At 41.9% G+C, this 26026-nt stretch overlaps 1 protein-coding gene across 2 annotated transcripts in view; it reads right to left on the reverse strand.

Moving 5' to 3' along the window:
• The window catches only part of pan3 (poly(A) specific ribonuclease subunit PAN3), a 238230-nt gene that overhangs the window by 51436 nt on the left and 160768 nt on the right, over window positions 1-26026 (reverse strand). For both annotated transcript variants that reach the window (XR_005463200.1, XM_038818382.1), the window contains exons 8-13: window positions 25592-25649; window positions 18410-18568; window positions 17844-17960; window positions 8664-8765; window positions 3728-3893; window positions 2778-2865 (exon numbers count right to left, since the gene is read on the reverse strand). Coding sequence is in view for 1 of the 2 variants with exons in the window: in XM_038818382.1 (XP_038674310.1) it covers window positions 2778-2865; window positions 3728-3893; window positions 8664-8765; window positions 17844-17960; window positions 18410-18568; window positions 25592-25649 (690 nt within the window). In the remaining variant the exon portion in view is untranslated. The remainder of the gene's footprint in view (window positions 1-2777; window positions 2866-3727; window positions 3894-8663; window positions 8766-17843; window positions 17961-18409; window positions 18569-25591; window positions 25650-26026) is intronic.

A 26026-nucleotide genomic window follows, 5' to 3' on the forward strand; every position in this document is an offset into this window, starting at 1 on the left:
TGGAGATGACTGCAAATGTTTCAGCTTTACCTTTAGCACTGATGTGCTGAGCTCTACCACCAAAGAGGGTGGGGAATGTTAATGGAATCTCTTTCTCAAATGTCCATTTGTCCATCACCATTTATGACTGGATTTGGCAGGAACGGAGCTTTGTTACAATGGCTTTGGGATTGATTTAGTACGTCTCTAGCATGCTGCTTTAATATTTAGCGTTAATTATTGTAACTCGTTAGGTTGACATCTCATCTGCATATATTACTAGTCTTGCTCCTGGATGCTGTTCTACATTCCTCATAGAACCAGAGTTGGCTCCTGGCTTGATGACAATGGTAGAGTGAGGGACATGATGGTTATAGACTGCGATGGAATTAATTGTTTATACTGTTGATTAAAAGGACTTAATGATGCAATGTTAAAATCTAGTTTGCTACTATTGTGTAACTATTCTTAAATTTCAAACAACCAGATTATCCTAAATTTTAATTTGTCAGTTTATTAAATATAGGTTTCTCTTCCCCAAAAGTTTGGGGAACTTCCCCAGTTTCCCAAACTGCTTCACAGTTCCAGAGTCCCAGGTTCGATTCCGGCTTGGGTCACTGTCTGTGCGGAGTCTGCACATCCTCCCCGTGTGTGCGTGGGTTTCCTCCGGGTGCTCCGGTTTCCCCCCACAGTCCAAAGATGTGCAGGTTAGGTGGATTGGCCATGCTAAATTGCCCTTAGTGTCCAAAATTGCCCTTAGTGTTGGGTGGGGTTACTGGGTTATGGGGATAGGGTGGTGGTGTTGACCTTGGGTAGGGTGCTCTTTCCAAGACTTGATGGGCCGAATGGCCTCCTTCTGCACTGTAAATTCTATGAGAAAAGTATGTTTTTTTTCCCGATATTTACCGATTCCAGTAAGCTGGTTTAACAGTTATGTTTTACTAATACAGCATTCCAGACTGACATTTCAGAAAACGACTGAAAAGAGCAGAACTTAAGCCCTGCCAGCTGCCAGGCTGTGGTCCAAGTGAGCCAACATTCATCACACTTTGAATATGCTTCATCAGTTGCATAAGATGCAAACAAATCTGTAGACCAATGCTTTTTGCAGCTGTTTGGGCAAATTAAAAGTTCGCACTTGTGCAGGACATACAACATAGGACAGTTGTTTCCAAACTATGGTTATTACTTTGTTTTTTTTAAGGTCAAAAACACAATGATTTAAATGATCATACCAATTCATATTATCATATAGCTCTGTTTTATTCTATGAAAACCCAGAAAATTCTGAGATCTCCAATGGTAGATACAATTAGATACTATTAACTAACAAAGCTCACAAAAAGTGCACAAAGATAAAAAAGATGTGTTTATATCATAAAAGCTAATCAAAGGACCTGTAGCTGCACACATATAGATTTTTTAGACGGAACAACCCAAGGCACTTTGCAGCGAAATAGCAAGAGGAACAGGAACACTGAGTTTGGGTGAAAAGACAGGTTTGTAAAATGTGAGAAAGATACAGTAGCCCAGCATAGAATTCTAGAGAGGAGGACCCAGGTGGCCAAAAGACCCATCATTAGAGTGAGCAAAAGATATTCAGGGTACCAAAGTTGAAAGGTCAAAAGGCATGAATCAAAGTCAAATAAGTTATAGAGGAAAGATGAAGTGAAACTGTGCAGGAAGGTGGTGTATGATGGCGAATGCGGGAACAATGGATGACTGCGGCCTAGTGTAGTAACAGCCGCATTTTGAACTTATGGAGGCCAAATGGAATAAATGTGCCTGCAGGTGAAAATTAATAGATAACACTATATTTAGGAATTATGTGAAGCAATTGAAATACCCAGGAGGTGGTAGATGTTGGTGTAGAATGAGAAAGAATGGAAGTGAGCAACAAGAGCAGCAGTGGAGGACAGGGTGAAATAAAGCATTAAATGCCTTAGAAAAAGCAAGAACAAAAAGATAAATTGCAGGTGCAATTGTCAATGCCACAGGAAGGTCTCAGTTTGAAGATTTGAGTGTTGTGTGAGGGACAGAAACCAGATTTTGCGATGAGTTTCTGGCGAGATGCACATAGAGTTGGAATCATAAACTCAAGAATCTTAGTGAAGAAAACGAGGTTACAAATGTGAATGCAATTACAGAAGACAGATAGAATGAATAAAAGACCACTGCTGCAGATTTCATTCAATACCTGTGAACTAATTTGAAAGCCAGAAATGGTAGCTTGATGATTCTGAGTTATCTGGGGAAGGGGATTTCAAAACAAGAAAAATATCAGAGATTTGTTTCAGAAAAACAAGAGGGAACTGAGTGAGGTACAGTAAAGTGCCGAGACTTTTGGCTAAAATGATTGGAAGTTCAAGATTAAGAGGGAAAGGAAGCAGTTACATGGATGGGTTCGATCTTTGAGACCGTAACTTCCTAGAACCGGCAATCAGTTTATAATTGCCATTCCGAGAAAAATAACGCAAACTTTTTTCCGTGCCTGTCTCGCCCGACCTTCCGACTCAGGCTGGGTGAGACAGGCAGCCCAGCAGTCCTTGAGGCCCAGCGTTCAAATCCAGATCTGTTGAACTGAAGAAAAACAGGCCCCTTTTCTATGGCACTAGCTGCCATAAACCTGGTCCCCTTAAAATTGACAGCTGCCAGGCCAGGGAGAAGTGTTGATGATAAGTTCTGAGGATTTGGGGGAGGGTTATCCGACCACTTTGTAGGATGGGGAGACAGGGATGGTTTGGGTCTGGGTACCCATTTTCATTAATGTTCGAATCCAATTTAAAAATTGTACTCACCTGATACTGAGGCATCATTCCCAGTGGATTATTTTGACTACTGTCAAATGTTAAGGCATCAAAAATTCCAACACAATTGACACGTAACCTTGCAAAGTCAAAAACATGAATTCAGAAACATTTCCATAACAAATACAATTTTTCACAGCTTCAGACTTGTATTTGAACCTGAACTTAAATGTTACCCTTTCAACTTTTGTCTTGTTAAAACGTATCTGTAAAGTACTAATATAAAAGAATATCAAAACTACATAGACCAAGATTTTGATGATTTAAATAATGATAGTTAAATAATGAAGGTAGTGTGGAATTAATTACAGGCAGTTAAGTCACTGACAACGTGAGAGTTAGAATTTGGCATACAGTTAAAGATAAAAATGTACAAAAGTCTGAAGAGAATAGAAAGAAAATCAAAATTTGTACAACACAGACAAAAATCAATGAATGAAATCAATAAAGTTTTACGGAGGATAAGGAAGGTCGGGGTTACATGCTGATGTCTAACGGTATCTTACAATGCGCAAATGAGTGAACACCAAGTTTCATAGGATTAAAAATGTTTTAATAACAATTCTGTCCTGAAAAAATGACTTTCTTAAAATTAACACAAAACTAAATAATAGGCTAACAGAATTTGACTTCTTATGTGACACATTATAATTGAGTTTCATTTAATAAAATCAAGCCATAAATTCATTTCAAACTAAAAAGAAATTACAGAAAGAATTCTATATTGTATTACAACTGGATTCATTTTTCTGTGCTGCTTCATAAATGTAAGCAACAGAATACAAAAAATAATAATTTGCAAGTCAATAAATAAATAAATAAATACATATAAGCTTGTTGTCAATGTCTCAAATATTTAAGCAAATCGAAACCTTTGAAAAAGTATGAAAATTTTGAACAAAAAAATGTCTGGACTAAAGTATTTTGTTTCAGAATTTTACCTGGTTTTACCAGTTATAAGAATCTTGGTTGGATCCATGGCACGACAGGCCAGTCCTGCTGTATGAATGGTCCGCAATGCTGAGCTCAGTTGGACAATGTAGGCCCAAATAAGTGATTCTGGCAGTAATCCTGCATGTTGGCGAGGCAGAGGTCCATCATGCTGGCCTAGAATAAACAAGAGTACCGTTGGTATTTTAACTATTAAAGAGAAGCGGCAACATGAAATGTCAGGAAGATGTCATTCATGTGAGAAGCTGGAGACAGGTCAGGACTTTTGTGCATTGAACTGAGAGATAGCAAGTCTTTTAAAGAATCTTGAACTTTTGAATGGATAGCACTTAAGAGATTTTCCAAAATTCTTCTCACCACCACCTTCTCAAGGGAAATTAGGGATGGACAACAAATACTGGCCTTGCCAGCGATGCCCACATCCCACAAAATTATTTTTCTTAAAATTCAGAAACCTTTGTATTAAGCCAGCCCACCAATAAAGTGCAAACTTATACATAAATGTAATTCTGATTCTTATATGCGTCTTGAAGCAGGAATCATTATAGCAGCTCGAGCTGCAAACAGAAACTTAAAAGAAAAAGCAATGAAAAGCAGAGCAAAAGTAGCACATTATTAATTGTGAAGTGGAATAACATTGAAGTAGAATAAAGAGCATTACTATGCAAGATGGAAATCTATACTTGTGTTTTTAGCATTTCCGTTTCAGGTGGTGTTCAAGGCAGCCACAATGTTAGCTATATGCAGGTGTTCGAAATGAGAATCAGCTTGAAGCTGCAGCAACGTATTGGTCATTTGTTAAACTGGGAGAAAATTTGCTACCACATCCCTGACAAATGAAATTCATGGACAAGGACAGCAGATGGCTTGATAAGATAAAGACACTTTTACTGCACACAGCGTCTGACCCAAGGACCATGTGACTTAACCACTTAACCATGAATCGGAATTCTCAACTGTCAACTACATCTTTTGACAAAACAGAGCAACGGGTGACATGTACCTTGCAGATTTAATTCCCTGTTTGTAGTTTTGTTTCTATTTCCTTGTGGCTTACCCACATTTCATTTTGCAATGATAAGCAGCGACACTTACCACAAGACTTCGCACAAAGGTTAGATGTTTTTTGGGTAAAGTAATTTCCCAGGACGAATGAAACTTTGGATACATGACACTTTGTATACTGTAGATTCTACACACTTCTACCATCCTTCCTGCAACAATTCTCAGCTCATTTATTAAAAATGTACAACCTAATACAACTGCAAAAATGTCCATAAAACTGAGTTACTAAATATTGACATGAAACCAGTGGAAAACCTTTTTCTTCATAATTCAGCTATTCATCAATGTAGAAACCAACCACCAAATTTAAGAGATGCGAATTAAAATCCTGAGAGATACACAACTAATTTTTCTTTAGCTGATATGAAATACACATTTATTCCCTCCCACTGCTTGTGCGCACACTTCACTTACTTAATTCCAGAAAGGTTAGCCACAAGCAATAATAAGGTGCTGCCAGAGTTAGCTTGAGAAAACAACGTAGCTGACCGTCACATAGAAGATTTCTCAATGCTTCCCCTGGTAGGCTACTTTTTTGTTAGCAGGAAATTGAAAGATTTTACCACCCAAGATTGAGACAATCCATTCAAGCACTTTTATCGCATTCCTCTCTTCTACTAGCCTACATGGTCAAACTTCCTGAAATACTACCTCCTGCCCTAGCTCTTGACTCGCATCTTCCTTTAGTTTCTCTCCTTACCTTCCCTCATGCCCTCTCTTGAGCTTATCTTGGTCACGAGACACACATCCTGGTCCTTCGATCATATTCTCACTAAAATGCCGATTCCCAACTTTCCCTTCTGATTCCATGTTAGCAGATATTCCGAACAGTTTTCTCTTTTCAGATCTCCCTCTCTCCTTTAAATCTATCATCATCACTCACCTTCTCAAAATAACAGTGCTTCTGACCACACCAGCCTTGCAAACTATTGTTCTATTTCCAACCCTTTTTCCCCTCCAAAGTTCTTGAATACATAGTCACCTCCCAAATCCGTCCCCATCTCTACCAGAACTCCATATGTGAATCCCTTCAAAGAGGTTGTCGCCACTGCCACAGGACTGAAACAGATCTCATCTAAGTTGCAAATGACATTCTATGCACTGTGACAAATGTAAATGCTATGTTCTCATCCTTTTAAAAAACTGAGGCTGAGACTGAGACTGACACACCACCCCTCTCCAACTTCTCTCTAAGGTCGAACAGCTGGATGGTACTGCTCTAACCTGGTTCCATTCTTATCTATCTAATTGAGAAAAATATTCACTTACAACGGCTTCTCTTCTTGCTCCTGAAACATTACCTCCAGTGTCTCCCAAGGATCGCTCCTTAGCCCCCTCCTATTTCTCATCTACATGCTGCCACTCGTTCACATCACTCGAAGGTATAGTATTAATCTTCACATGTATGCCAATGACACCTAGCTCTCTCTCTCAACTCCTCCACTCATTGGATCTTAGTACTAGATGAGTAGAAATTCCTTCTAATAAAGTATTGGGACCATTCCCCAGCTACCAACTCCATGGATTCCATTTTATAGGGGTTGGGGTAGCAGACTGCTCAACAGCCCCCTGAAGGTAAGTCAGCCACAAGCCAACGCAGAGAGAACAAACCCAACCTAAATTGGTTGAGCTTGGGACTCACAGGAACCATTGCTGGGACCCCAGCTATTCACATATATCAATGATTTAGATGGGGGAACTAACTGTACTGTCTCTAAATTTGCAGATCACAGGAAGCTGGGTGGGACCCTCAGCTGTGAGAGGGATGCAGAGATGCTTTTGTGTGATTTGGACAAGTCGAGTGAGTGGCAAATGCATGTCAGATGCAGCATGTGGATAAATGTGAGGCAGCAAAAACTGGAAGGCAGATTATTACCTGAATAGCTATCGATTGAGAGAGGGGAATATGCAACGAGACCCGAGTATCCTCATACATCAGTCACTGAAAGTAAGCAAGTAGATGCAGCAGGCGGTAAAAAAAAGGCAAATGGTATGTTGGCCTTCATAGCAAGAGGATTCAAGTACATGAGAAGGGATTCCTTGCTGTAATTATACAGGGCCTTGGTGAAACCACACCTGGAATATTGTGTGCAGTTTTGGTCTCCTTATCTGAAAACAGATGTTCTTGCTATAGAAGAAGTGCACCGAAGGTTTATTAGACGGATTCCTGGGATGGCAGGACTGACGTATGAGGAGAGACCGAGTCAGTTAGGAGTATATAAGCTAGAGTTTAGAAGAATGAGGGGGAAAATCACAGCAATCTATAACATTCTGACAGGATTAGAGAGAATAGATGCAAGAAGGATGTTCCCGATGGCAGTGGGAGTCCAGAGCCAGCGGTCACAGTCTAAGGAGCAAACCATTTAGAAGGGCAGCACAGTGGTTAGCACAGTTGCTTCACAGCTCCAAATCCCAGGTTTGATTCACAGCTTGGGTCACTGTGCGGAACCTGCACGTTCTCCCCGTGTTTAACATAGAACAGTACAGCACAGAACAGGCCCTTCGGCCCTCGATGTTGTGCCGAGCAATGATCACCCTACTCAAACCCACGTATCCACCCTATACCCGTAACCCAACCCCCCCCCCATACCCATAACCCACCCCCCCCCCCCCCATACCCGTAACCCAACCCCCCCCCCCCAACCTTACTTTTTTTAAGGGCACCACGGGCAATTTAGCATGGCCAATCCACCTAACCCGCACATCTTTGGACTGTGGGAGGAAACCGGAGCACCCGGAGGAAACCCACGCACACACGGGGAGGACGTGCAGACTCCGCACAGACAGTGACCCAGCCGGGAACCGAACCTGGGACCCTGGAGCTGTGAAGCATTTATGCTAACCACCATGCTACCGTGTTTGCGTAGGTTTCCTCCGGGTGCTGCGGTTTCCTCCCACAGTCAAATAATGTGTAGGTTAGGTGGATTGGCCATGATAAATTGCCCTTAGTGTCCAAAAAAAGTCAGCTGAGGTTACTGGGATAGGGTGGAGGTGTGGGCTTAAGTAGAGTGCTCTTTCCAAGAGCTGGTGCAGACTCAATGGGCCGAATGGCCTCCTTCTGCACTGTAAATTCTATGATTGAGACGATGAGAAATTTTTTCAACCAGAGAGTGTTGAGCCTATGGTATTCGCTACCACAGAAAGCAGTTGAGGCCAATATATTGTATCTTTTCAAGACGGAGTTAGACATAACTCAAAAGGAATCAAAGGGAATGGGGGGAAAGCGCAAACATGTCACTGAGTTGGATGATCAGCCATGAACACAATGAATGGCTGAGCAGGCTCGTAGGGCTGATTGATCTACTCCTGCTCCTGAATAAGAAGCCAATCCCCCCACATTCCCACCCTTTCCCATTATCTTGGCCTTAAAGGCAGCCTGCCCAAGACAGCCATATTTTGGCATGGACAGTGTATTATTCTTGTCAACAGGCTTGCTGAAATGCCCAAGTGATCTTTATATATTTACTCTGGCGGACAGTTTTCCAATCTCGGCATTCACGTACCTAGCATATTATGGTTGTCAGTACTGTGGTGAGCTTGCCACTTGACCTATTTTACGTGCCTCCCCCCCACCAACTGAAAATACAGCCTGTGTGGACACAACATCCAGCCCTATCTCCTTCCTTGACAAGTCAGTTCACAATCTTGGTGTCATATTTGACCCCGAAATGACCTTTCAAACTCATACACATTGAATCACTAAGACTGTCTATTTCTATCTTGTTTTATAATGCTCCTATGAGGCACCTTGAGAGATTACATTACGTTAAAAGCATTACATAAATACACGTTATTGCTGTAGCCATTAATACAGTAATCACTCAATAGAGATATTTTCAATTAAAATTTATTTTTGCTTACCCCATTTTCTTTTCGTGAAATAGGCGTCAGCACCGGGATCATTGAAATGCCTGTTCATCATCGTTTCTGCACCAGCATGGAAGTCATAAGCAAATACAAGTGCTGTAGACAAAGCAACCAATAAAATCAACATCAAAATTGAACCTGCAGTTCATTGTAAACCTATGTGACACTAATATTACAGTAATATAGCATCAAGAAAAAAAATCCCCTGTTGCTTTTATTTCGGATGTGGAGATGCCGGTGTTGGTTAGTAAGAACACAGTTACAACACCAAGTTAAAGTCCAACAGGTTTATTTGGAATCACTAGCTTTCGGAACGTAGTTCACTCACCTGATGAAGGAGCTGAGCTCCGAAAGCTAGTGATTCCAAGCAAACCTGTTAGACTTTAACCAGGTGTTGTAAGGCTTTTATTTGGCTGAGAGATCATATTTGATGGGAAAAACCACAAATAATTAGGTCAAGAAGCCTCAAGGAGAAAAAAAAATCATCAATCCTATATGCTTTATTGATTTGAAACACAATAATTTCTTCAAGGTAGTTTGCATACTATGGGGAGGCGGTGGCATATTGGTTTAATCGCTGCACTAGTAATCCAGAGACCCAGGGTAATGATCTGGGAATCCGGTTAGAATCCCATGATGGAATTTAAACTCAATAAAATATCTGGAATTAAAAGTCTAACGATGACCATGAAACCATTGTTGATTATCGTTAAAACCCATCTGGTTCAATAATGTCCTTTAGGGAAGGAAATCTGTCATCCTTACCTGGTCTGGCCTACATGGTATTCAGGACAAACCCAGCAGAGGTGGCGGCACAGTGGTATACAGTCGGGAGGGAGTTGCCCCGGGAGTCCTCAACATCGACTCTGGACCATAATGAAGTCTCATGGCTTCAGGTTAAACACAGAAACTTCCTGTTTACCACGTATCGGCCACCATCAGCTGATGAATCAGTACTCCTCCATGCTGAACACCATTGGAGGAAGCAAGAGCGCAGAATATGCTCTGGATGGGGATTTCAATGTCTATCAGCAAGAGTGGCTCGATAGTGCCACCACAGACCCAGCTGGCTGGGTCCTAAAGGACATAGCTGCTATACTGGGACTGCAGGTGGTGAGGGAACCAAGAGGGAAAAACATACTCATCCTCACCAATTTGCCAGCTGTAGATGCATCTGTCTATGATAGTATCGGTAGAAGTGACCACCGCACAGGCCTTGTGGAGACGACGTCTTGTCTTCACATTGAGGATAACCTCCACTGCGCTAAACAGATCTAGCAACTCAAAACTGGACATCCATGAGGCGCTGGGGGCCATCAGCAGCAGCAGAATTGGATTCAACCACAATCTGCAAACTCATGTCCCGGTATATCCCCACCAATTACCACCAAGTGGTAATGGTATCCCCATTACCACCATGCCAGTGGTCAACCTGGTGAAGCGACAACACAGGACTACTTGTGTGCCAACAACATAAGCAGCAAGTAATAGACAGAACTAAGCGATTGCACAGCACAGATGTGTAAAAGACAAGGCTGAGGCATTTGCAACAATCTGAAGCCAGAAGTGCCGAGTGGATGATCCATCTCGATCTCCTCCAGAGGTCCCCAGCATTACATATGTCAGTCTTCAGCCAATACGATTCACTCCACGTGATACCAAGAAACGGATGAAGGCACTGGACACTGCAAAGGCTATGGGCCCTGACAATATCACGGTAGTAGTATTGAAGACTTGTGCTCCAGAACTGACTGCACCCCTAGCCAAGCTGTTCCAGTACAGCAACAACACTGGCATCTACCCGGCAATGTGGAAAATTGCCCAGGTATGTCCTGTAAACAAGAAACTGGACAAATCCAACGTAGCCAATTCCTGCCCATTAGTCTACTCTCCATCATCAGCAAAGTGATGGAAGTCATCAACGGTGCCATCAAGCGGCACTTACTCAGCAATAACCTGCTCACGGACACTCAGTTTGGGTTTGCTAGGGTCACACAGCTCCAGACCTCATTACAGCCTTGGTTCAAACATGGACAAAAGAGCTGAATGCTGTGAGAGCGACTGCCCTTGACATCAAGGAAGCATTTGACTGACTATGGCATCAAGGAGCCCTAGCTAAACTGGATCAATGGCAATCAGGGGGCAAACTCTCCATTGGTTGGAGTCATACCTGGCACAAAGAGAGATGGTTGTGGTGGTTGGAAGTCAATCATCTCAGCTCTAGGACATCACTGCAGGAGTTCCTCAGGGTAGTGTCCAAGGCCCAACCATCTTCAGCTGCTTAATCAATGACTTCCCTTCCATCATAAGGTCAGAAGTGGGGATGTTTGCGGATGCATGCACAATGTTCAGCACCATTCGTGACTCCTCAGATAATGAAGCAGTCCAAATGCAGGCTTATGAGTGGCAAGTTACATTTGCGCCACAAAGTGCCAGGCAATGATCATCTTCTACAAGAAAGGGTCTAACCATTGTCTCTTGACATTCAATGGCATTACCATCGCTGAACCCCCACAATCAACATCCTGGGGGTTACCACTGATCATGAACTGGACTAGCCACATTAATACTCTGGCTACCAGGGCAAGTCAAAAGCTAGGTATCCTATGGTGACTAACTCACCTCCTGACCCCCGAAGCCTGTCCACTATCTACAAGACACAAGTCAGGAGCGTAATGGAATAGCCTCCACTTGCCTGGATGAGTGTAGCTCCAACAACACACAAGAAGCTCAACACCATCCAGGACAAAACAGCCTACTTGTTTGCTCCCCCTTCCACAAACATTCAAACCCTCCACCATCGAAGAACAGTGGCAGCCATGTGTACTCCCGACAAGAAGCACTGCAGGAACTCACCAAGGTTTCTTAGACAGTGCCTTACAAACCCACGACCACTACCATCCAGGACAAGAGCAGCAGATACCTGGGAACCCCACCACCTGGAGGTTCTCCTCCAAGCCACTCACCACCCTGACTTGGAAATATATCACTGTTCCTTCACTGTCGCTGGACAAAATCTTGGAAATCCCTCCTTAACAGGACAATGGGTGTACCTATACCTTAAGGACCGCAGCGGTTCAAGAAGGCAACTCACCACTACCTTCTGAAGGGCAATAAATACTGACTTAACCAGCAACGCCCTCATCTTATAAATGAATTTAAAAAACTAAATTATGGTAAATGTAAAAACTTGGAAAGAATATTTATTTTGCTTACTGATGGAGAACATACCCAATATGCCAGAAAAAACCCCAATCATATTTAGGCCAGCATCTTTGACGATTTAAAGTCTGCACATAACTCAAATCATCCATCACTTATGCTCTTCCATTCTTCCTTGTACCTCCCTTTACAGCCATGGACTTGGCTCTGGTTGCATTCCCCAGATGCACCATCACATATTTCTGTATTCAGGACTTATTACTGGTTGCAAAGTGGGAAAAACTCAGGGGATTCCTGCCTGTTTCTACTCGATTGTCTGCTGGTCACCAATTTCCTTTCTCTTGCATTTTCTTAAGCTGCTATATCTATAAACGTGCTATCTATGAAGCGGTCAACCTCATGGATGCATTACAGTTACGTCTGCCACTTAAGTTCTGGAACCTGGAGCTCAACGTCTGTAACTGACAATATCTCCTGCACAAATGGTTATCCAGGTAACAGGAAACGTTCTGGTGTCCCCACATAGCACATGATGTGCACTCAAGGTTGGGATCATCCCTGCCATTTCTCTTCGTTAATTATTTTGCTACTAGTAACTTTTACTGCTGCTAATAAACCTTTATCAATACTAATAAATCTCACTATTCATAAACTGTACAAATACTAATAACCTTTATTAATACTGATAAACCCCAGTAATGCTGAATACACCTTACCAGTAGTAATTAATCTTACCTTAAAAAAAGAAAGACAAGACGCACCAGTTTATTCCCTAGTTTAGCTCAAATAAATAGGAAATACTCACCAGCTAATCATCTACCTGCTTCCCTGTAATGTCACGCCTTGATTTTTCTTTCTGAATGTGGGCTCTGACTGGTTCCTGGTTACAGGTGTTGGCAGACAGCCTTTTATATCTCAGTTCCTGGTCTTGCCCAGTCCCGCTGCATACCAACTGAACTCTTGCCTTCTCTATGCTATTCATATCCCTGCCCTGGTCTTGCTCTTTCCTGCAGCTTTCTGATCCTGGTGCTCAAATATTCTTTTCCTCAGGTTGAGCTGCCATACTGAAGGAGAAGACAAATTTTATCGTCTGCATCCACTTTCGTAAAGAGGCTCCCAAGATACAATAGATGGTCCACCTTTTCCATGATCTTGCAATGGATCAGTCAACAGGTGGAGGTATTTTGCTATGGGGCTGGTTGTAAGAGGACCTTACTTCTCCAGTGTTTAGTGAAAGGCCAAATTTGAGAAGGATACTCTTAAGCCTTTGTGGTCGATAGAATTAAAGGCATACGCGAGGTTGCAAAAGACCATGTACAGTGTATGGTGCTGTTCCCTGCACTGTTCTTCAGTCTGTCACACAGTGACAGTATTTTATGTTTTCCCTATTATGTATTTTAATTTCATGTACAGAATGATCTGTCTAAGCTACACGCAGAACATACTTTTCACTGTACCCCGGTACACGTGACAGTAAACAAATCCAACATCCAGTGACTATCAGTAACTGTATTGTGATTCGGGGAAGAGTTCCTTGGCCACTGGAAGGAGGCAGCTGAGGAGGATCCTTGCAATGATCTTCTCTGTGGCAGACAACAGGGAGACTCCTCTATAGTTAGCGCAACAAAACATAGCTCCCTTCTCAAATATTGGTACAATCAGTGAGAGGTATGAGGTTGTGGAACTGCACAGGAGTGCATCTCAGTCATATTTCTGAATTTCAGCAATGATTCCAGAGTCATTTTGTTTTTCAGTCAAATTTCTTTTTTAACTTTTCTCTGGACCGAGATAGCTGCGAGACTGCTGCGGATATTCAAATCGATAACAGAAGTTTATCTTTTCTCTCCACCCAGCACTGATCGTTTGTTACAAGAGGGAGTTATTAGGAAATTGGGTGCAGAAATGAGATCAAAGATGTAGTAGGAAATTTAGGGATTAAACAGACTGAGGGAAAACAACTGCTAGCAGGAGTCAGGGTGATATGCCCATACCTGGCCTGGGTTACATTGTCCCAGTCAGGCTTAAACTGGTTAGTGGGAATACATAGGATGCCCCAGATCCATTGTCCTTCGGGATACTCCTGTCTGACCAACAATTAGCCCATTACAGAGTCTGATGGCCTCTTTCTCCGTTAATTGGAGGTTAGTTGCCATTAATAGCATGGCTCTACTCGTTTGTATAAACGGTAGTGGGCAATCAGACAGCCAAGATAACAATGATGGGTTCAAATCTGGAAACCCCAGGAGAGTCTTTGTTGAGGGGCTGGACAGAGCTTAGAGCGAGAGAGAGAGAGAGAGAGAATCCTGTTTTAAACGGGTTCGAGGAGAATGCTTTGAAAAGTGACTAAGAGAAGTCATGAAAGTTGCCACCGAGGTAGGCTTTGGAAAAGGATTCTGAAAGAACTTCCCTAACAGAAGAAAAATTGCTTTGTAAATGCCGAAAGTGGAATGGGAGCTGCATATTCATTTAAAGTGCCATTTAATGGAAATTTGCGCGTTAAAGTTAAGAAACTACATGTAATCTGTTATTGTTAAGGTTGAAGTTTAAAATTTTAAATATTGTTTCTTTTTGTTGAAATAAAGCTTGTTTCATAAAATAACCAAGTCCCATTTCTTATGATACCACCCCTGGAACGAATCAATCTTTCTGCGCTGCCGTAAAACTTTAAAAAGTTGCTGCTCTGGACCAGTATCTTAGCCACAGTTGAGAACTGACCCGGTGTCCACAACACCATCTCCCTGTCCTTGATGAGCTTCCCTCCATGTTTGACTCCCAATGGGGTGGGCCCTTGAGTCAATACATTGTCTTGACAGCACTAAAGAAACCGTGAAGGTAATGTGCCTAAGAATTGTTGGATGTCCCACGCTCTTTCTACCCATCATTTATTCTTTATGCCGTGGGTTTTATGCCTTCAGCAATATGTAGAACTACTGCTTTTCTCCTGAGCTTAGGTAAAGTTTCCAGTCAATTATCATTTTGCATTTATGCATGATTAGTTCTTGTATCTCTTGGTCATTTTCACTAAACCAGTCATAATGTTTCCTCTTAAGAGACCAAAATACCTTCTCCACCTGCTCTGTAAAGGATTTTCCTGAAAATTGGAAGATGGTGTTTATTTGACTTCAATCACTAAAGTGCTTACTCCAGTTTTGGGGGGGCTAAGTATTATTGCAATTACAATTGTACAGGATATCAGGGACCAATTAACAAGTTCCATTAAAATAAAGAAAGAATTTCCTGAAAAAATACAAAAAAGAAAAGTAATGCAGGTGCTGGAAATCGGAAGAACAGAAAAATGCAGGAAATACCAGCAAGTCAGACAGCTTCTGTAGAGATAAAAATAGAGTTAACATTTTGTGTGTGTAACCTGCCATCTGTTCTGATGAAAGTCACAGACCTGAAATCCGAATTATTTCTCTCTCCATAGAGAAATGTCCAATGTGAATATTTCCAGCTTTTCCTGTTTTTATTTTCTGACATGAAGCTGATAATGCGTGTTTTGGAAAAACTGGAACATGATGCTTGCTTGCGAGCATTATGCTTTTGTGAGTATACTAATATAGAATGGTTATTGGAAAAAACACAAAGCAATTGTGGAGAAAAGTTTATCAAATTTGTTCCCGAGGTATATCACAGAATTGTTACTGCACAGGAGGCACCCATTTAGCCCATTGTGTCTGCACCAGCTCGCCCAGCGAATATCATGACTTAGTGCCATTACTCGTACACATTATTTCTATTCAAGTAATCATTTAATATTAATAATCTTTATTCGTGTCACAAGTAGGCTTACATTAACACTGCAATGAAGTTACTGTGAAAATCCCCTACACTATGGCATCTGTTCGGGTACACAGAGGGAAAATTCAAAATGTCCAATCCAGTTAACAATCACATCTTTCGGGACTTTTGTGGGAGGAAACCGGAGCACCCGGAGGAAACCCACGCAGACACGGGGAGAACGTGCAGACTCTGTACAGACAGCGACCCAAGCCGTGAATCGAACTCGGTTCCCTGATGCTGTGAAGCAACATTGCTAATCTCTATGCTACCATGTCGCCCATCTAATACCCTCTTGAATGCCTCGATTGAACGGACCTCCACTATATTTCCAGGCAGTGCATTCCAGACCCGAACTACTCGTGTGAATACATTTTTACCCACATCACATTTGCTTCTTTAAATCTGTGTCGTCTTGTTCTTGATCCTTTAAACAGCGGAACAGTTTCTCCCTATCCACTATGCCTAACTCCACTCATGATTTTGAACATCTCTATCCAATCTTCTCCTAGCCTACTTCTCTCCAATCTACCCTAATAATTGAAGTTTCTCATCCATGGAGCAATTCTTGTAAACCTCTTCTGCACTCTTCCCAATGTATTTGCATGCTTCCTTATATTGTAGCACCCAGAACAGTACATAATATTCCAAGTAAGGTCTAACTAGTGTCTTGTATGAGCCTGTATAATCTCCTTGCTTTGTTCTTTATGCCTCTATCAATAAGGCCCAGAATACTATATGCTTTATTAACTGCTCTCCAGCTATCTTCAAGGATTGATGAACATTTACAGCCATCCTGCATCCCCCAATAAATTATCTTTCAATGTTCTTCCTACACTTTTTCGCATCAAACATCATCTACCACCTCTGTGCCCACTCCACGAACGTGTTTATGTCCTGTTGAAGTGCTGCAATGTCCTCTTCATAGGTTATGATATTTCCAAGTTTCGTGTAATCTGCAAACTTTGAAATTGTTCCATGCACACCAAGATCTAATCATTAATATATATCAGGAACAGTAAGGGTTGCAATACTGACCCTGGGGAACACAACTACAACCTTCCTCCAGCCTGAAAAAAACTTACTGACCAATAGTCTCTGCTTCCTATTATTCAGTCAATTTTGTATCCACGTCGCTTCATGAGCTACAACTATTCTCACAAATCTGTTGTGAGGCACTGTATTGCATATGCCTTCTGAAAATCCAAGTACACCACATCAATAGCATTACCCTCATTGACTCTTTCTGTTACCTACTCAGAAAATCCGAGAAAGTTAGTTACATATGATTTATCCTTTAGAAATTAATGCTGGCTCTTCCTAATCAGCCCACATTTTTCCATTTGATGACTAATTCTATCCCAAATAACTGTTTCTAATAACTGTGATGCTTGCCCACCACAGATGTTAAACCGACCGGCCTATAATGGCTGGGGCTAGCTGTACAACCATTTTTAAACAAAGGTGTAACATTTGCAATTTTACAATCCTCTGGCATTTGGTTATCGTTTTATCATTATATGGCTGTGCTTTTATTATTACGCAAGAGGGAATGAAGATGAAGGTAAATGTGAAAGGAAGAATAAAAGGGTCAGTATTAACAAGGTTTGAGGGTGTGCTTAACAACACCAACGGCTTGGGATCAAACCCTGCTCCAGTTGAGGCAGTTTTTGGAACCTGCTTCTTCCCCATGCCCCTTGTTATGACATGGCATCGGTTCAGCTCTTTCAGAATGTCAAACTCAGTAATTTTTCTCAGCTCACTTCTCCATCATTTGTAGTTCTCCCTGCCCACTGCATCAGACTACAAATTGTTCTTTAATCCTCCACCCTTTTGAGTTTGCCAAAATATACAACTCTTGAAACTGAGCAGACGATGGCTCTTCTTTCAGATGAAGGATTGCCATTATGCTTTAATCAAGAAATATATGCAATGCATTTGCCTCATCCTTTAGGCTTATTAAGGACACATTTATAACAGTTCAGAAAGGATAAAAAGGGAAACTCATTCTGCAGATGATCTGTACAACAGTTATGTTGTACTCGTACACCACAAAAATTACAGATGCTACTCAAAACCAGTAATATCAAGTTGATTAATTGGGAAAATGACCCAAAATATATTTGTTTCACCAAATAACAACTGCCAAGACTTTCAACAACTTCCTGCTAGAAAATGTACCCTATACTACTTATGCTGGTTGTTACAGAGGGAATAGAAATTACTACTCACAGTGTTCTCCAAATGCTTTGGTGGTGAATACTTCTCGAAGTGTTACAGTATTTGAATGTTGTATCTTCTTCCACATGTCCACTAAGACCATACACTTAGTATTTACAAGACGAAAGCCTGGAAAAATACCCAAAGTACAGTTAAAACGGTGTTCTTTTATCTCTAGGGTCTGGTCCAGTAGAAAGTTGATTGCAAGGGTTCATGTGAAATTTGAACATTTTGAACTTGCTTCTTGGTGCACAGAATGGCTTAGACTATTGGAACAGTTATGGTAAATGAAAAATGCACAATTATAAAAGAATGGGCTTCTGATATCATTGCAGTGTATTCAAGTTTCAAGTTTGTATTTACCTAACTAGAGAGTATAAAATGATGACACTGGGTTCCCAAAGTTAAAAATGACCCAAAGTTAAAAATGAGCAACTTCACATTACCTGTATCTCTGGCCTAGAGCATAAAAATACTTAAATGAAAAAAAAAATCTACAGTGCAGTTACTTAAAGCAATCTTAACAGGACAATGACAAGCAGCTAATATAGGATAACTACAAGTCTGAATTTCCTTACCATGTATTCTGCGAAGGCAGTATGGGAGGTCATCTTTGCTATTGATAGCTTTATAACAGGATGTAATGAAACCAAAATTACTTGTTTTTTGTAGCCGATTAGCTGGTGGAGGCTCCAAAGGAAAAAGACTGTGGTAGTTGTCTACCTCTGTTGGAAACCCTATAGCAGACAATCCAGGCTTTATTATAATAAGCAGAAAACAAGACACTAGCCCATACAAAATGGGCTAAAAGCTTTCTCCCCTTTCCCATTAAGTAGATTAACATATACTAATTACATATTATAAGATTCTTAGTAAATCCATTTCAGAAAGCTTTACAATTTTGCAATCTTAATTCTTTAATCGATAATACTTAAATAGATAAAATGAAATGCCTCCAAAGGCTCAGATTAGTTAACTCAATAAGTAACAGAGTCTTATGGACCAGGAGATTTCCCGATTAGATTCTTGAACTGCACTGAATTAGTTAATCCCAGCCAAATAATAGTTGAGTATAATTGGGCTGAGATCCCTGGGTGTCAAAGGAACAAAACCCCAGGTCAGAAAGGGGGAAAAAAAGCTGCCATTGTCCCCACTTCCAAATGCTGCTGGAAGATTAAGAAAGAAAGCAGACGACTTGTGTTTAGGCGCACGCATGAAGAATAGTTGGTTAAACGAGATACTAAGGATTACCCAGTATGCATGAAGCAGTACCTCAGCAAAGAATCAACACTTTTTGAAGCAGGGGAGGCTGAAACGGTCAGAAAAAAGGAGTAAGCGAAACACAAGGGGCACAGACCCAAGGGGAAAGGGAGGGCCAGAGGGAGCAGCAGCAAGTAGGAAGGCAGAAGCTAGGGCCAACAGGCAGGGCAGCTGAGGCAGACCGGCCAATAAGGCCCACAGCCACCATAGGGAGATGAAGCAGGCAAATGTAAATATGTATAGCGAGCCTCCTCGGTTCGTACTTTGGCTGACTTTTCAAACTTTATCTCTTGTATAAACCAGAACCACACCTTGACCGCTCTTATAAAACCCGACACGCGGGTACGGCACCTGTAATTCAACGTTCAAACTAAGAATATGTAATATAAAATGTGAAAACCAATGAAAAATTTTTATTTTTTTTTTAAAAGAAAAAAGGGGTAAAAGAAATAAAAAGGATTACATAATTCAATAAATGAAAACAATACTGTGCATCTCAGGAGAAAATAAATTTGATAGTCCAATTTAACAAATAATGTCAAAAATTAATCAAGCTTGAAGAAATAGGAAACATGTTATTTCATATAAAGCAAATCAGCTGACTGCTTATTGTATTCAGAATTTCACAGCTTACTTTGGTTTCAACATGTGGTGTGAGGTACTTCCAAGTCTTTTCAAAGCTGATTAATATGATTTATATGGTAAGTCAGCAAAAATTACTAGCTCAAAAAAAAGGTTTACCACTTTAGTACAAATTATCAATCAGTAATTTTATTGTATTTGCTCCACAGCCCAGGGGGAAAAAAGGTGCTACTTTCAGATTGTGCTTGAGAGCAAAGAAAATCACTAGTCTGATGACCCTCAGTGGTCTGCAGCAATGTATCTAGCAACAAAGTGGTACAAATCCACATAACAGAAGGCATGGCTCAATACACCTTCAATACAGATGAATGCAGTTCTGTTAACATAATGGTCATGTCACTGGACTAGAAATCCAGAGTTGGACCAATGATCAGGCATGAGCTCAAATCCAATTGCAGCAGCTGGGAAAAGTAAATTCAGTTAAATATATATTATAATAGTAATGGTGACCATGAACCTATCATATTGTTATAAAGTTCTATCTGGTTCACTAAATGTTCTTTCAGGAAGGAAATCGTCCATTCTCACCCAATCTGAGTGATATGTGACTACAGAGCCATAGCATGGTGGCTGACTCTAACCTGCCCTCTGAAATGGCCTAGCAAACCATTCAGTTATACCAAACCACTACAGAAAACTAGAATGCCAGATCAACGTAAAGCACTGGATACAGCAAAAACTAAGGTATAATCAATCCTGTCAAATCTGCATAATCCTTCTAACATGAGAACATGCCAAAATTGCAAAAGCTGTCCCACAGACAAGTTAACCATCAGCCTGACACTGTCCTACTCACAGAATCAACATTCTTTACTGCCAACCTTGGTTATGTCCTGTCCCACTAGCAGAACAGACTGCACAGATGTTGGCAGCACGGTGGTGGCCTTGGGAGTCTTCAACACTGACACCAGACCTTGTGGCATTAGGTCAAACATGGGCCAACAGGGCATCTATGAGGTGGTGTGGCCAATCAAAACCAGAATTATATTTCATCACAATCTGCAGTCTCAGAACCTGATATACCCCTTACCATCAAACCAGGAAACCACCCTTGGTTCAGTGAGGAGTGCAGTGGAGCAGCAACAGGCATACCTAGAACTTGATGAAGCTTCTCAAAGACTGTAATGCATACTTAACAGCAGAAGTAGCGTGTTAGAACGAACACACACACACCCCTATGGAGGTGTGCCCCCCCCCTCCTCCTCCTCCCCTCTTCAGTCCCCTCTCCTTCCAGGACCACCCCACGCAACCCGGCCCAACCTCCCAGGTGCCCCTATTTACCTACACTGCACATCGCCAACGTTCAAACCTTTCCTCCAACCTCCTTTCATGGCATGGCCCGCCTCAGGCCTGGACCCTTGGCAGTGTCAACCTGGCAACTGGGCGCCCTTGCACTACCACCCTGGCATCCGGGCAGTGCACCTGTCAGCTTGGCAATGCCACCCAGGCATCTTGGTAGTGCCAGGTTGATGGTGACAAGGTGCCAGCTGGGCAGTGCTAGGGTGCCCATGTCCCAGGGGAGGGGCACTATCACTGACCACCCAGGGGTCCCCGATGGCCAAGGAGAACCCCCCCACCCCACTTGCCATTCCGCCTGGTCCATATTTGTGTGGACCAGTGCTAAACGGTGCCCGACTGCAGCCTCTCTAGGGAGGCCGGTGGATTTTGGGTGAGTTCGCCGGAGTCAGTTTAAAACCATCTTTGGCGAGCGCCATTTGGGTTTTCCCTCAGGGTGCTTAGCAAAACTAGGGTGGATCCCGTGAGGACTGAAGACTGCCGGGAAACCTGCGAGAGGCCACTCCCAGCATCCACCAGTCGCACCACACTCGAGCGAGAGCGCAACGCAGCCGGTGGATTATGCTCAGCATTTAATACTGTGGCATCAAAGTCACAGCAAAACTGAAGTCAACGTGAATGGTGGGGAAATTCTCCAAGGGTTGGAGTCACACAAAGGAAGATGGCTGCGGTTGATGGAAACCTATCATCTCAGCTCCAGGACATCACTGTGGGGGTTCCTCAGGGCAGTGTCCCAGGTCCATTTTCAGCAGCTTCATCGCAAGTAGGATTTTTGCTGAACATTGCAGTGTTCAATTCCACTCGCAGCACCTCAGTTAATTAAGCTATCCATACCCACACGCAGCAACGCCTGAGCAGCAATCCGGTTTGGGATGATAAGTGGAAAGGAGCATCTGCGCCACACAAGTGCCAGAGCAGCAAATGCATGGGAACACCGGTCTTCAAACTTCCCTCCAAGCCATACTGCTACGCCTTCATTGTCGCTCAGTTAAATCTTGGAACTTCCTCCACAAGAGCACAGAGGGGGTACCTTCATCACATAGACTATAGTGGTTCAAGAACACAGTTCACCACGTTCTCAAGAGCAATTAGGATGGGTAACAAATGTTGAGCATGTCAGCAACAACTACATTCCATGAATGAAAAAACTCCCTTTCAGACGTCACTTCATTAACATATTTGTGTACAGGCTTATCATTAAATTGCACAGTGTAGCCATCTGGGATGGCTACTTCCAGAACACAAAATGGATGTTTGCAAAGTCTATAGAGAAACATGAACAGTGCTAAGAAAGCAGGCAGGCACAGAGCCTGGATGCATATTGAGAAGGCAACTCCCAGACGAGACTGAAACTGTAGGTCAATTAGCATACTGATGGCCCATCTCCGGGAACAAAGGAATAACATTCAAGTAACCGACACTAAGGCAGACACCCCGGCGCCAGAAAAGACACAAACAAAGCAAGGCCAATGGCCACCTAAGACACGCCCAGCCATCAGGGCACCTACCCTATGATCAAGATGCAGTCCAATTAATTGGGGCCAAGTTCAAGGCTCGCCCAAAAGCGCACGAAGCCCCCTTTGGGTATAAGAAGAAGCCCCCGAGAGAGAATTGCTCTCTTGGACTCGGCTCTCGAAGCAGAGAGACCCGTCCACCAGAAGCAAGTAAGTACAAGGTCAACGCTCGCCATCAGATGGACGACCTTAGCTGTTCTCCTGTTACACCTTCGCACCCAACAGCCTCAGATCCGAACAACGGCCATTGTTCCTCTGACTGAGTGGCCACCCGAAGTTAAGTATAGGCGTTAGCATTAGAGATAGTTTAGTTTGTGGCATTTGTGCATGTGTATAGATTAGTGTGTGTGTAAATAAATAGTATTGACTTTGAACTAACTAACTGGTGCATTGGTTCTTTGATCAGTATTTGGGTTTGAACCTTGCGGCGGTATCGAAAGATACCTGGCGACTCTAGAGCAAACATAATCAGGATTAAGGAAGACGACCATACTGACCGCCATATTTCGAACCAGATCAATAGAGCAACAACAGTATACGCATAAAGATGAAAAATCTTAATTTATATGTATTATTAAAACTTTAAAAGTCTTTAGTCATTGGCATCTCTTTTAAATGCCAAAATACCATAATACAGCGTTAGCATTGCTGAAAAAGACATATGCTATCTAAGCTTTTCGTCTTGCATTCATCAGGATAGCTCTCAAGAAATTACCAAAGGTAACAGGAGAAACAACAATTTATACTGCATGAAAAGAGAGTGCTGAATGGTTGGCAAGCAGACTCTGACTGGTGGAGGCATTGCCATGGAGAATGCAGCATGGAACAGTTAGCTTTCCAGTTTTTAAATTCAAGTCGGGCATGTCAGCTCTGATTGGTCAAGGTATTGCCCTGGAGTATACGAAGCAGGGAATAACTGTTACCTGGACTTTTGTTTAGTTGAAAAAAAAACAGTTTGGACATATTTCTTCTGTCTGCAAAGAACAGGGCTGTGTGTATGAATATATGTTTTTGGCATGTGTAAGTGAACCACACTGCAAGCCTGACAATCTTAAATTGGTTTTCAGTATAATCCGTGGCACAATCAGGATTGTTTAGCAAACGTTGTCCAATTACGGAATCAATGTTGGCGCTATGATTTGAGTACAGGCTGGCTGGGAACAGTCAGTAATTTGCCTGTTTCAAAAAGGTGAAGGGATGTGCTTCTTGATACAATCCGCCAATCGTTAGGACGTACGTCTTACATAACTGGCAAAGCATCAGCATTGAAATTCAATTTCTGAACATAAAAGCCACCCCGTGGGATCAGAAGCTATTAAGGACTTCCTGCACCTCAACCTATCTTCTGTTAATACTGTCATCTGCAACTGTCTTCTTCAGATTTACTATTCCAATGCTCTCCTTAAAGGCCCCCCTTCACCCTCCATAAATTTCAACCGACTGCCGATACCCTATCATGCATCTTACCACTCACCCATTATCTCTGCCCTTTGAATTAGAATTCGCCACCCAGTGTTCATTTCATGGCCTTCTTTAGCACCCTGACAACCTTGTCCAGAAGTACAATTGCCCCATACTTCTCTGACTCGGGGCCTAATTTACATTGCACCCCTCCAAACTCTTTGTTCTGTGCCTTTGGTCACCTGGAGCCTACATTCGAGAATTCACCTCCTGCCCCTTTTTCTACTTTTAAAACTTCCCTTAAATGCTACCTCTTTGACCATGACCCCATTTAATATCACCTTCTTTGGCTTGAAGTCCATGTTGTGATTCTGAAGCACTTTGGGATGTTATTCTGCATTGAAGATGCATATATTATGTGTGTTTATAGAGGCTAATAAAATCCTACTGAAGCCAAACACATGACTACATTTGAACAAAAGATTCTATGACTGAACAGTGATAATGTTAATAATACTCAATTTGCATTGATGAGTGGTGGTCTCTACTCTGTTACATGCCACCAGCCACAGAGGCCAAATGCTTACTGATGTTGCAAAGCCCAAGGGTGGCATACATCACTACACTAAAAATGAATACATCTCACTTTTTCTTTAACTAGACCAATGTATTAGCTAAAATGACTACCATTCTCTTATTAGCGTCCAATGATGCCCTAAAGATAATCAGAACATGAACTGTGGAAAATTAAAATCAAAAACATTAAGTAACTTAAAATCCTGGATTTGTATAATTAACATTGGGATCTGCAGCATTACTAAAACTATGAATTATGTGGGCATTGTAGTCTAAACAAAAATCTTCAGTTTTTGTTATGATTTTGAGAACTACGTATTTATTGACAAACTCCAACTATACTTCATAATTATAATTTTATTGTAGCTTGGTAGTACAGAACTCAAGTATCACTGAAAAAAAGGAGGGCAGCACGGTGGCCTAGTGGTTAGCACAACCGCCTCACGGCGCTGAGGTCCCAGGTTCGATCCCGGCTCTGGGTCACTGTCCGTGTGGAGTTTGCACATTCTCCCCGTGTTTGCGTGGGTTTCGCCCCCACAACCCAAAAATGTGCAGAGTAGGTGGATTGGCCACGCAAAATTGCCCCTTAATTGGAAAAAATAATTGGGTAATCTAAATTTATAAAAAAAAAAAAATCACTGAAAAAAAAGCATGCTGTCAAGTTTCTCGGCTTGTACTCACCAGGACAGAGTCACAAGAAAACCAAATCTCAAAGGGAACAGCATTCATGCTACAGGCAAAGATAGTGCTGACTGGTTGGCAAGTGGGCTTTGATTGTATTTGGTATTCTTGCAAATCTGTCTTGATGCAAGACAAAAAAAAAAACTTTTCAGCAACTATTGTTTTAGTTGCAATACATCATTTTCTATTAAAATAAAAGCTCATTTTCACATCTAGTAGAGAAGACTTTGGAAAGTATAACTCCAAATTATTTTGGCATAACTAAAAAGTAGTTTAGGTGCAGTAAAAAGGTAGATCGGCATATGTTGCAAATAAATAAAAGCACGTTGTAATGATAGACACTTGCTGAATTCCGCAAAGCTACTGTCAATTGCGTAAGACCCATCTTACCTGGATTTTCGGTTTGGTCAATCTGTGCCATTGTTATTAAATGCTTGTGGATCAACTCCTACAAAGAAATGTTAATAAATTACACAGAGTGGTTTCATCATTTATAACTTTATCCACTCCAGTTAAGAGCAAACGTATAAACAATGACAACAGGCTGATTCACCACCATCCTGCACTATGAAATGGCATGTAGTATATTATCGCAAGACCCTCCACTCCCTCAGTCAAATCTTTACATTTTAAATTCAAGGAACTTATGCACTTCAGGCATGCTGGCTTCCATTTCCTTGTTCATTCACCTTTTCATCACCACCATCCCTCACCAACCCAATCCTAATTGCAAAGTTCCACTCCACACTCACCGATTTCATGAGGTACACGACCTGTTCTCAACACTGATCACTGAACTTCCCCTCCTCAATACCCTCCTTGCCA

This window comes from Scyliorhinus canicula, chromosome 14 (assembly GCF_902713615.1).
Source record: "Scyliorhinus canicula chromosome 14, sScyCan1.1, whole genome shotgun sequence".
In the NCBI taxonomy this organism is placed as follows: domain Eukaryota; kingdom Metazoa; phylum Chordata; class Chondrichthyes; order Carcharhiniformes; family Scyliorhinidae; genus Scyliorhinus; species Scyliorhinus canicula.